This window comes from Ciconia boyciana, chromosome 16 (genome assembly GCF_034638445.1).
Source record: "Ciconia boyciana chromosome 16, ASM3463844v1, whole genome shotgun sequence".
Taxonomy (NCBI): Eukaryota; Metazoa; Chordata; class Aves; order Ciconiiformes; family Ciconiidae; genus Ciconia; species Ciconia boyciana.
This window is the reverse complement of record NC_132949.1, coordinates 15,045,365-15,057,449: the sequence shown is the minus strand read 5'-3', so window position 1 is coordinate 15,057,449 and position 12,085 is coordinate 15,045,365. Positions and strand designations below refer to the sequence as shown.

The following is a 12,085-nucleotide window of genomic DNA, read 5'->3' as shown; positions in this document are numbered from 1 at the left end:
AGAGCTGGGGAGAGGACTACAACTCCCATCGGGCACCGCGCGGGGGTGTGGCCGAGCGAGGGCGGGTGCCATGGCGACGGCGCGCCTGGCGCATGCGTAGAGGGCAAAGTGGGCGGGGCTCGCTCCCACCCAGCGCATGCGCAGGAGCGCCGAGCTGCGGCGGGAGGGCGGCGTTCAGCGCATGCCCGGCCATTGGCGCATGCGCTCCGCGCCCCGGCCCCGCCCCGGCCGGCCCCGCCCCGGCAGTCGGTGCGTGGCCTCCGCGCCGGACGGACGCGCCTCGCCGGGGCTCCGTGCTCGCCGCCATGGCTGACCCCGTCACCCAGTCCCCCTTCGTCTCCTCCTCAGCCTTCTCCTCCGGTCAGCCCCAGCTCGGAGGCTGCGGGGGCGCTGGCTCCGCCTCCTGCGCCGGTAAGGGCCTGGCGGGGCCTGGAGGGCCCGGGGTGCCTGAGGAGGGGGGCGGGAAGAGGCCTTTAGGGGGTAGGTATGAGGGGAATAGGCCTTAGAGGGGCAGAAATGGTGGGGGGAGAGACCTTTAGGGGAGAATGATGCGGGGAAGGAGGTCTATAGGGGGCAGATCTGGGGAAGAGGCCTTTAGGGGTGCGATTATAGGGGGAAGAGGTCTTTGGGGGCAAATGTGAGATGAAATGGCCTTTCGGGGAGCAGATGTGGGAAGAAGAGGCCTTTGGGGGCGGGTAAAGGGGAAAGAGGCCTTTAGGGGGTAGATATAGGGGAAAGACGCCTTTGGGGGGCAGATATGAGGTGAAGAGGCCTTTAGGGGGGCAGGTATAGGCAGAAGAGGCCTTTAGGGGGTCAGATGTGGGGGCAGAGGCCTTTGAGGGGCAGATATAGGGGGAAGAGGCCTTCAGGAGGGCAGATGTGGTGGGGGGAAGAGGCCTATGGGGGAGAGGCCTTTAGGGGGACACATATAGGGGAAAGAGGCCTTTGGGGAGGCAGATGTGGGGGGAAGAGGACTACGGGAGGTAAACCTGGGGGCAGGTGTGGGGGGCAGAGGCACTTCCAGCCCCACATCCTGCAGAAATGGGGGGAAAACACGCAGAAAAGGGGCTGTTGATTTTTTTGGGAGGTCGTTGGGTGGCCGGGCTGCTCCGTCCGTCCGCCCCAGGAGGGTGAGCTGGGGGGGTCCCCAGCATTTGGGGGGGGGGGCACTTTGCCTTCCCCTTCACCCCTGGGAGCACCCCCCGAATGCCAGCGCTCATCTCGGGGTGCCCTGACTTTGCAATTGCCGCCGGCGTACCCCAATTCCTGTGGATTCACCCCAGTTTTCACAGTCGGATGCCACAGAGCCCCCAAACACTGTGGTTTCACCCCAAATATCACCCCGGGGTGGGGGGGGGGGGCTTCCAGCGCCGAGGGGGGGGAAGGTGGAGATTTCGGGGTGACCCGACGCCGTCCGTGCTTTGGCTGTTGTCACCCGGCGGTGACAGCTGCTGCGCCAGAATCCCATCCCAAACAGCGCGACCGGGGTGGGGAAAATGGGGTAAAACCCCCCCAAATTTGGTCAAAAGTGGAATTCACTTGATGGTCTCATGTCGAAGAAGTGGCGGCGGGTGACACAACGTCGCCCCGAAAAAGGGAAGCTGGAGAAAACCCTGTTCCCCCTCCACGGTACAACTGGGTACCCCAAAACCCCCGGGGACCCCCCCGTTTTGTGGCTGCGGGGGGGGGGGGGATAACACCTGGGACGACTGTGAAACCGCCGGCACCTGACACCCCCCGATTTGGGGTAAAACCCTGTGGAAAAGGGTACACAGACTCCCACTGCAGCAGTTTGGGGGTGCTCAAGCCACCCCCCCCCATCTGCCCGTTTTTGGGGTGAAGAGGCAACGATCTGTCCCATTTTTGGGTGGTTTCACCCCAAAAAAACATCAGCGCTCCAAAAAGACACCGGACACACCAGGACGAAGCCTTGCTGCGTCGAAGTGAAACCCCCTCCCCACCCTGGGGGGGGGTGACGTCCCGGCCGGGTTGGGGGGAATTTCAGGGGGGCCCCCAGGGCGCCGAGCTCTCACCCTCTGTGTTTTCTTGCAGATCCCCCCGCTTCTTCCTCTTCCTCCCAGCCTGTCTCTCTCTTTGCGGCTTCACCAGGCAAGTCTCCCCCCCCCCCCCCCACTTTCCTGCACCCCCCAGGAAGAAAAATGTCGAAGGGGGGGGAAGGCTGTAATCCTAAAATGGCCCCCCTGGATTTAGGGGGGGTCTCCAATGCTGGTTTGGGGGTCACCAGTGCCACTGCGCTCTCTGGTGGGGGGTGTGGACCCCAAGAATAGGCCCTGCTTTTGGGGGGCTTCACCTGCGGCTCATTTTGGGGGGGGGGGGAGGGGTCCCGAGACCCCCCCTAAAATGGCAGCTGCGGCTGGGGGGGGTTAAAACCCACCCAAACCAGACATTTTTCTTTCGTCTTTTTTTTTTTTCCTGCTTATTAACACAATTTCTTCCTCTTTCTGGGCGAGCGCCCGCCCCACAGCTTCGCCCCCGCTCTGCCCCACGGCTTTGCGCCTGCCCCACAGCTGTGCCCCCCCCGCCTCTGCCCCACGGCTGCTGCTCCCGCTTTGCACGGCCCCCCCCCGCCACCACTGTTCGCCTGGCTGAGGAGGAATTCGCCGTTTCTTGTTGTTTAGCCTCAAAAAACCCCACGATCCGCCTGCGCCCGTGTCCCACCCGCCGCCGTCTGTGTCTGTGTGCGCCCCCCCCGCCTGGATGGAGGCGTGAAATTTGGGGGGGGGGGAGGGGAAGGTGAGGAGCCCGCTAACTCCCCTCCCAGCCCTGGAGGACCCAAAAATCACCCCATCTTGGCCCAAAATGAGCGTGTGGGGGGAGGCTGTGACCATGCAGGGGTCCCACGCCCTTGAGGGGGGCTGAATCCTGGCCCCCCCCCCCCCCCATCTTCACTCCGGACCCAATCCGGGCGTTTTTAGCCCCAAAGGGAGGTCCCCAGCGGGACATGCCCCCGTCCTGGCGCCAAACCTGCAGGGTTTGGGGTGTATTTTGGGGGGGAGGGGGAGCGTCCGACTTCGCGCCGCCGCGAGACCTGCTCGTCCCCCCCCAGCATGGCTGCGCCGGGGGGGACCCCGAAACGCCGCTTGGGGTGCAGCTGGGTGCATGGCGGCCCCCCATGCATGCTGTGCCCCCCCCAAAATCCCCCCACGTCTGACTCTGTTCCCCTCTCTCCGGCCCCAGCGGGCGCCGAAGCGGCACCGGGGGGCAAGGAGGTCAGGGAGCCTTCGTCCCCTCCCCCACCCCGCCGCCTCCTCCTCTTCCTCGGGAGCCCCCGAAAGAGCCGGATTCCCCTGAATCGCCCTTCGAGGTCGTGCCGGATCGCGCCGCCTTCGACCGGGAATACGGCACCGCCGCGCTGCTGGGGGAGCGCGAGGTGCTGAGCCAAATCCCCGAGGATCGCGTCTGCGACTTCCCGGCAAAACCCCGCGCCGGTAGCATCACCGGCGTCACCGCTAAGGTCCCCGCCGGCTTGTGCCGACAAACATCCGGCACCGCCGCGGCCTTGGAAGAGGTGTCCAAGTGCGTCCGGGAGATGCACAGTTTCACCAACGAGTTGCTCAGCTGGGATTTGGTGGAGCGTAACGGCGGTAGCGGCATCACCGGCGGTAGCGGCATCACCGGCGGTAGCAGCATCACCGGCGGTAGCGGCGGCAGCGGTAACGGTGGCAGCGGTAACACCGAAGCCGACAGCTCGGGCGACTCCGACGACACCGTCATCGAGGAAGCGCCAGTGGAGGATCCCCCCGTCGCCGTCCCCCGGCACCGCGCCGCCGCCGGCGGCACCGGCGTCACCGCCGGCGGCACCGGCGTCACCGGCGCGCTGCCGCCACCCGCCCTTCCAGAAACGCCCCCCCGCCCTGCTGCCGCTGCCGCCCGGGACTGGGAGGAGGAGCGGCTGACCCTGCGGGCGCTGCGGGAGTTGGGGGAACCCCCCCGGGGCACCCCGAATCCCCTCGGGGACTCGGCTGAACCCCCCCCGGGGACCCAGCTCCTCCCCTGCCTGGCAGGTAAAAAAAAAAAAAAAAAAAAAAGCTTTTTACCCCAAAAATGCCACTGCTGCCGCTGAGTCACCCCAAAACCAGCAGGTTTTGGGGGAGAGGGCTGTGGCTGGACCCCCCCAAAAAAGGGGGGGGGTGTCAGAAAGTGAGGGCTTAAAAAGGAAGGATCTGGCCCCGAAACGTCGCTGAGGATGTTGGGGGGGGGGACACGACCTGCGTCTGCCTCTCGTTTTGGTGTAAAAAGGGAGATTTCTGGCAAAACCCGCCGCCGCACTGGGGAGGAGAGTTAATTAATGCCTGTTGGGGGGGCTGGGTTAATTAGTGCCTGTGTCTAACGAGCGGATGGATTGGGGGGGCGGGGGCCGGCCTCATTTTGGGGCAAACGGAGGCGAATCGAGCAGTGACAAACCCGTCGGTGAGGACGCAACCGTTTGCCGCCTGTGATTGGGGAGGGGAAAGGGGGTGCCCCGTGTCACCCCCCCCCCCTTCCTTTGTCACCTCTGTGTGTCCCGTCCCCCCAACAGCCCACGACCTCCTCTTCTGGCGGGACGCGAGGAAGACGGGGGTGGTCTTCGGCGCCAGCCTCCTCCTCCTCCTCTCCCTGGCCGTCCTCAGCGCCATCAGCGTGGTCGCCCACCTCGCCCTGGCCCTGCTCTCCGTCACCATCAGCCTCCGCGTCTACAAAGCCGTCGTCCAGGCCATCCAGAAGTCGGAAGAGGGGCACCCCTTTCGGTGAGGGATTTTTTGGGGTGTTCCCCCCCCCCCCCCCCCCCATTTTTGGGGGGTGTCCCCAACATCCCCCCAGGGATGGCAGCCGGGTGATGCACTTGGTGGCCTGGCCGCTGTTTCCTTCTGTGTGGGATGGATGAAGGTTTTGGGGTGCAGGGAGGGGGTGAGGGGTGTAGAGGAGGATTTTGGGGTGCAAGAGGGGGTGCAGGCAGAATTTTGGGGTGCCCCCCCAACTGTGCCCCCCCCCCATCTCAGAGCTTAACTGGAGCTGGAGATGACATTGTTCCCTGAGACCTTCCAGGTTTTGGGGTGTAGAGAAGGATTTGGGGGTTCAAGGGGAGGGTGCAGGGGGATTTTGGGGTGCGGGGGGAGGATTTTGGGGTGGCCCCCCCTCAGCTGACTGCACCCCCACCCCAGGGCTTACCTGGAGCTGGACGTGACCTTGTCCCAGGAGACCTTCCAGGCTCACGCCGCCACCGTCGCCCTCCACCTCAACCAGGCGCTGCGGCTCCTCCTCCGCCTCTTCTTGGTGGAGGATCTGGTGGATTCCCTGAAGGTAAGGGGCCTTCCTCCCCCTCCCCTCATCCTCCTCATCCCCCCCATCCCGGGGTCCCCCCCGGGACCCCCCAAAAAACATCCTCTTATATCCCCCCCCCCCCAGCTGGTCATGGCGATGTGGGTGCTGACCTACGTGGGAGCCGTCTTCAACGGCATCACCCTCCTCATCCTCGGTAAGAGCCAGGCTTTGCGCCCCTCCCCCTATAAACTGACCCCCCAAATTTAACTTTTTGGGGGTAGCCCCAAAAAATAACACCGAGGGGGTCTTGGCCCCCCCCCCATGATGCTGAGCCCCCCGTCTCTCTCGCAGCCGAGCTGTTGGCCTTCACCCTCCCGCCCCTCTACGAGAAGTACAAGGTGAGATCTCAAATGGGGGGGGAGGACCCCCCCAAAGATGAGGGGGGCACCCCAAAACAGAGGGGGTACCCCAAAAGGAGGGGGCATCCCCTTAACCCCCCCCCATCCCCACCAGGTGCAGATCGACCACTACGTGGGCATCGCCCGCCGCCAGACCAAGGACCTCGTGGACAAGTGAGTGCCGATGGGGTCCCCCCAAAATCCGTGGGCCCCCCCAAATCTCCGTGTGTCCCCCCCCACCCCAATCACTATGCCCCCCCCCAAATTGCCGTGCCACCCCCCACCCCACGAGCCTCTCACCTCTCTCCTCTCCCCGTAGGATCCAGGCGAAGCTCCCAGGCCTGGCCAAGAAGAAGCCGGAATAAAACCCGGGGTGGCGGGGAAATATCGGGGTGCCTGGCTGGTGCCCCCCCAGATCGTCTGCCCCCCCCCCAACTCATCCCCTCCAAGCTCGTACACTCCCCCATCTCTCACAGTGGCGTCCGTCTGTCCTCCCCCCCCCCCCCCCAAGCCTTGGACTTGGCCTCCGCTGTGGGGCTATTGGGGGGGCTGCACCCCAAAACCCTGCTCCCCCGGGGGGGGGCTCCCCCCCCCAGCTCTGTTTCCCCACCCCCTTTATTTTTTTTAACGTTAATCGAGGTGAAATGTCTGTAACTGCTGTAAACTGCGGGGGGGCAGGGGGCAAAGCCCCTTGAGGGGGGCTCAGCCCCTCCCGCAGCCCCCCGAACCGCACTGCGCCCCTCTCAGCCCCCCTAATCTGCGGGGGGGAACAGGGGACCCCCCATCCGCCCGCAGGGATGCGGCATCAATAAAACACCACGACGGACGCCTCTGCCCCCCCTTTGCGCCAGTGTCCCTGCCCCCCCCCCCCAAATGTCCCCCGGCCCCCCTAAATGTCCCCATGTGTCGTGTGTCCCCCCCGTGTCACTGCACGGGGCTCCAGGAACGGGTTTATTGAGGGGTGCCACGTACAAAAGGGGGGCATAGAAAAAAGGGGGGCACACACACGCATAAATAGGGTGACACCGGGGGTGGGGAGCGGTGACACCGTGGGGGGGGCGTTGGGGACCAGTGACGCCATGAGGGGACCCATGGGTGCCACCTCTGAGGGGTGGGGGGCACTGGGGATACCGGGGGCTTTGGGGGGTGTGGCTCGGGGGGGACACGGACAGTGGGGGGGAGTCTGTGTCCTGTGCCGTGTGTCCCGTGTCCCCCCCACCCCCATGCCTCAGTTTCCCCCGGTGTCCCCGTCCCCAGGGGCTCAGGCGGTGCAGGCGGGGGGGGCTCCGGGGCGCAGGGAGAAGAGGGGGGGGCTGCGGCGGCCACAGCCCCCCAGGGGGGCCCCCCCCGCCCCCCCCTCTTCCTCCCCTGTGGCGGCGGCGGCGGCGGCTGCTTCCTCCTCCTCCTCCTCGGGGGGGCTGGGGGGCTGCGGGGCTGGGGGGAGCGGGGACAGCCCTGGCCCCCCCGGCCTGTCCCTGGGCGGGGATGCCCTTGGCCCCCGCGGTGGCCCCGTGGTGTCCCCGTGTCCCCGCACCCCCCCGGTGTCCCCGTGGCTGCGCTCCCGCTGTCCCCGTTGACACCCAGTGTCCCCAAGTCCCCCTTGACCCCAGCGTCCCCATGCCCCCACACTCCCCGCTGTCCCCGTTTACCCCCAGTGTCCCCTCACCCCCCCAGGGTCCCCATTGCCCCCAGGGTCCCAATGTCCCCTCACCCCCAGCGTCCCCATGTCCCCGCACCCCCAGGGTCCCCATTGCCCCCAGCGTCCCCATTGCCCCCAGGGTCCCTACGCCCCTTCACCCGCCCCAGCGTCCCCATGTCCCCACACCCCCCAGCGTCCCCACTGCCCCCAGTGTCCCCATGTCCCCGCACCCCCCAGGGTCCCCATTGCCCCCAGCGTCCCCATGTCCCTGCACCCCCAGCGTCCCCATGTCCCTGCACCCCCAGGGTCCCCACACCCCCAGTGTCCCCATTGCCCCCAGGGTCCCCACTGCCCCCAGCGTCCCCATGTCCCCGCACCCCCAGTGTCCCCATTGCCCCCAGGGTCCCTACGCCCTTCACCCGCCCCAGTGTCCCCATGTCCCCACACCCCCCAGGGTCCCCATTGCCCCCAGGGTCCCCATTGCCCCCAGCGTCCCCATGTCCCCGCACCCCAGGGTCCCCATTGCCCCAGTGTCCCCATTGCCCCAGGGTCCCCATGTCCCCACACCCCCAGGGTCCCCACTGCCCCCAGTGTCCCCATGTCCCCGCACCCCCATTGCCCCCAGCGTCCCCATTGCCCCCAGTGTCCCCATTGCCCCCAGGGTCCCTACGCCCCTTCACCCGCCCCAGCGTCCCCATGTCCCCACACCCCCAGGGTCCCCATTGCCCCCAGCGTCCCCATGTCCCCGCACCCCCCGCCCCCCAGCATCCCCCGTCACCCTCTCACCGGCGGGGCCGTCGTCGGCCCCAGCGTCACCTCCGTCGTCCCCGTCCCGCCGCCGTCCCCGGCACGCGCGCAGGAGCGCCCCGCGCTCGGCGGGGCCGAGGCGGAGGGTGGCGGGGTGGGCGGCCAGCGCGTGGCGGCGGATGTCCCCGAGGTGCAGCGAGGGCAGGGCGCGGGCGCAGAGCAGGCACCGCAGCCGGTTGCCCCCGGCCTCCAGGTCCAGCAGCAGCTCGGCCCGCAGCCACCCCCGCAGCGAGTCCCCCCCGGGGCGTCCCCTCGTCACCGGCACCCCCGAGGGGGACGCTTTCCCGCCCCGTGGGGACGGGGGACGGGGACAGCCCCGACGGCGGGGACGGGCGGGGGACGGGGAGCCTGTAAGGGGGGACGGCGGCCTCAGCGGGGGAGGTGGGTTGGGGGACGCGTTGGGGTGTCGGGGACCTTGGGGACATGGGGTACAGGGCGGGGACATGGGGGACGCCTTGGGGACGTGGGGGGTGTATTGGGGACACCTTGGGGACGTGCGGGGATGGGATGGGACATAGGGGACGCGTTGGGGATGTGGGGGACGAGCAGGGACATCGGGGACACCTTTAAGGGACGTGGTGGGATGCACTGGGGACGTGGGGAGATGTATTATGGACATCGGGGACACCGTGGGGACAAGGGGACGTGTTGGGAGGGGCGGGCACCATGGGGACACCTTGGAGATGCGTGGGGATGGGACAGGGACATTGGGGACGTGGTGGGGACAGGGTGGGGACCTTGGGGACGCTGAGAATGTGCGAGGATGCGTTGGGGATGCAAAGGACGTTAGGGACACCTTGGGGACACCATGGGGATGTGGGGGGATGTATTGGGGACATCTTGGGGACATGGGAGGGAGGAGGTGAGGGCATTGGGGACACCTTGGGGACATGGGAGGAGGTATTAGGGACATTGGGGACACGTTGGGGATGGGGTGGGGACACTTCGGCCACCTTGGGGATGTGGGGGATGGGCAGGGACATTGGGGACACAGGGGATGTATTAGGGAGACTGGGGACACCTTGGGGATGGGGCGGGGACCTTGGGGACGCAGGGGACAGACCTTGGGGACGTGGGGGACAGACCTTGGGGACGTGGGGGATGCACCGGGGACACAAGGGACGTTAGGGCCACCTTGGGGACACGACGGGGGCGCGCTGGGGACACACTGGGGACAGCCGAGCTCGGGGCCGCTGGACAGGGCGGGGACACGGGCTGGGGGTGGAGCCCAACCGCGAAAGGGGCGGGGCCGCCAGGGAGGGAGCCAACGGGAGGGGGCGTGGCTTAAGCGAGCGTGCTGTTTGGGGCGTGGCCAGAGCTTGGGCGTGGCTGGCAAGTGGGTGTGTGCTGCTGGAGTGGGTGTGGTCTGTCAGTGCGGGGGCGGGGCTTGTCTTAAAGGGGCATCGGGTGATTTAAAAGGGGCGGGGACCCGCGTGAAAGGGGGCAAGGCCTGGCTTAAAGGAGGCGTGGCCCAGCTGTAGGCGGGCCCCGTTGAAGGGGGCGTGGCCCACGTTTAAAGGGACAAGGCTCACCTTAATGGGGGCGTGGCCCAGCGGTACCAACCACATTAAGGGGGTGTGGCCCATATTTAAAGGGGCAAGGCTCGGGTTGGTGAGGGGCCTCCACTGACTGGGCGTGGCCCACAATTAAAGGAACACACCTCAGCTTAAAGGGGGCGTGGCCCAGCTTTGGGTGTCCCATTAAAGGAGGTGTGGCCTATATTTAAAGGAGCATGGTGCAGCTTTGGGGGAGCCCCACTTTAAAGGAGGCGTGTCCACATTTAAAGGGGCACAGCTCAGGTTAAAGAGGGCATGGCCCAGCTTGAGGAGGGGCCCACATTAGGGGTCCCCACATCAAGGGGGCCTGATGCAGCCCCCGTACCTGTCCCGCGGCCACTGCCGGGGGGTCCGTCGGGGTGGGCGTGGAGACCCAGGTGGGCGTCCCAGGAGCGGAGGACGAGCTGCTTCTCGCGGGGTCCCCACGCACCGGAGTAGGGGTGTTTCTGCCGGATGTGGCGCTTGATGGTGCTGAGCTTGAGGGTGGCGAGGGCGCTGCCGCAGACCATGCAGAGCATCCCATGCCGCGCCGCGTTGAACTCCATCAGGTATTCGGCTCGCCAACGCTCGTGGTAATACCGACGGTGATCCCGACCCGGGATACGGCTCCGACCCGGCCGCGACGCTCGCGCGTCGCAGTGGTCCGAGCTCCGACGGCCCCCCCGCGGTCCCGGCTCTGGCGGGGAGGCTGGGAGTGGGGGGAGAGGGGGGGATGATGGAGGGAGGGGTATGGGATTTGGGGGAGGTTTGGGGTGTCTAAGGGATGGAAAGGTCTTGGGGGATCCATGTATGGGGTCTCCAGGGATGGGGAGGGGATTTGGGGGGCTTTGGGGTGTCTAAGGGATGGAAAGGTCTTGTGGGATCAATGTATGGGGGCTCCAGGGATGGGGGAGATTTGGGGGCTTCAGGGATGGGGGAGACTCTTGTATGGAGGGGTACACAGGGATGAGGAGTTCTCTGGGGGTCCCCGGTGATAGGGGGCCCTTGGGGGACACTCATGTGGGGGCTTTTGGGGTCCTCAGGGACAGAGGGCCTCAGAGGACTCACTTATGGGGGTCTTTGGGGATCCTGGAGGGAGGAACCCCCGTATGGGGGTCTTTGGGGGTGCCTATGGGGGTGGTCCCCTGGGTTGGGGGTCTCAGCCCTGCTGGGGGAGGGACACGACCCCCAGGGGTGACCCAAAATTAGGGGGATCCAGGGAGGGGGAGAACTGGGGGCTTTTAAAGGAGAAGGGGGAGCTCTTAAAGGGGCAGGGGCATCAAAAGTGGGGGACTCACAGGGATGGGGCATCTTAAATTGGCGAGGAGGGCTCTTAAAGGGGCAGGGCGTGTTAAAGGGGCAGCACACGCCAAGGGGCGGGGCTTGTAAAGGGGTATTTAAAAGGGGTGGGGCATCTCAAGGGGGAGGGGCCCTTAAAGGGGCAGGAGCATCTCAGAGGGGATGGGAATGGTTAAAGAGGGTGGGGGTATTAAAGAAGCGGGGGTATCTTAAAGTGACAGGGGCACCTTAAAGGGACAGGGGCATCCTAAATTGTAGGGTGGTATCTTAAAGGGGCAGGGGCCTCCTAACTTGGATGGGGCCATCTTAAAGGGACAGGGGCCTCCTAAATTATAGGGTGGCATCTTAAAGGGACAGAGGCATCCTAGATTGGATGGGGGCATCTTAAAGATACAGGGGCATCTTAAAGGGATGGAGGGCATCTTAAAGGGGCAGGGGCACCTTAAAGTGACAGGGGCATCCTAAACTGGATGGAGGCATCTTAAAGGGCCAGGGGCATCCTAGAGGATGACAGGGAATGGCAAAGGGATGGGGGAACCCCCAGGGCCGGGTGACATCTTAAAGGGCCAGCGTCGCTCCCATTGTGCACGAAGGGGGAGCCCAGCTCCCCCTCCGCGGGAGGGGGGGTCTCCTTAAAGGGGCCGCACCGCCCACCCCCCCACACTCCCTCCCGCCGCGTCGGTGCTCACCTGGGCGGTCCGGGTGCGGGAGCGGGCCGGGGGCGGGGCGGGGGAGCGGGGGCTCCATGGCGGGGCCCGGGGCGGCGGCGGCGGCGGGCAGGGGCCGGCCGGGGTGGGGACGCCGCCGTGGGGCCCCTGGGGCTCCTTTAAGGGCTCCTGGGTAAATTTAAAGGGGCCGCGCGCCTTTCCCATCCCCCCCGCAAGCCCGCCCCGCCCCGCGGCGGGGGGCTGCGGTGGGGGCGATGAGTTGCCGTCAGGTCTCAGCCCACCCCCCACCCCAAAAAAGCGTACCCCCCTTAGAAAAAAGATTTTAAGGGGGGGGTCCGCCAAGAGGGGGAAGGGGAGCCCCTGGATGCTCCCCTCCCCATGCAGCCCCCCATCCCCACCCCCACCCTGCAGCGTCGCCCCGGGGTCCCCGGACCTATGGGGCACCCAAGAAGCCATCAGCACCCCCCATTCCCGGGC

General features: G+C 66.5%; 2 protein-coding genes across 4 annotated transcripts; one reads left to right on the top strand and one right to left on the bottom strand.

Moving 5' to 3' along the window:
- Nucleotides 1–213: 213 nt before the first annotated feature.
- Nucleotides 214–6,107, top strand: RTN3 (reticulon 3). Of its 3 annotated transcripts, none has more exons than XM_072880708.1 (7): nucleotides 214–480; nucleotides 4,541–4,748; nucleotides 5,163–5,301; nucleotides 5,407–5,476; nucleotides 5,614–5,660; nucleotides 5,776–5,834; nucleotides 5,980–6,107. In XM_072880708.1, exons 1-7 carry the CDS (start codon nucleotides 306–308, stop codon nucleotides 6,023–6,025), a joined length of 744 nt encoding a protein of 247 aa, XP_072736809.1. In that variant the 5' UTR covers nucleotides 214–305; the 3' UTR covers nucleotides 6,026–6,107. The 3 variants fall into 3 exon arrangements, with proteins under 3 accessions (XP_072736809.1, XP_072736810.1, XP_072736808.1); XM_072880709.1 differs by having other exon boundaries at nucleotides 219–411; XM_072880707.1 differs by lacking the exon at nucleotides 214–480 and adding an exon at nucleotides 3,398–4,025.
- Nucleotides 6,108–6,807: 700 nt separating this feature from the next.
- Nucleotides 6,808–11,879, bottom strand: ZFTA (zinc finger translocation associated). Its single transcript, XM_072880712.1, has 4 exons — nucleotides 11,630–11,879; nucleotides 9,988–10,350; nucleotides 8,086–8,454; nucleotides 6,808–7,094 (listed from the first exon to the last, which is right to left on the bottom strand). Exons 1-4 carry the CDS (start codon nucleotides 11,685–11,687, stop codon nucleotides 6,922–6,924), a joined length of 963 nt encoding a protein of 320 aa, XP_072736813.1. The 5' UTR covers nucleotides 11,688–11,879; the 3' UTR covers nucleotides 6,808–6,921.
- Nucleotides 11,880–12,085: the final 206 nt, after the last annotated feature.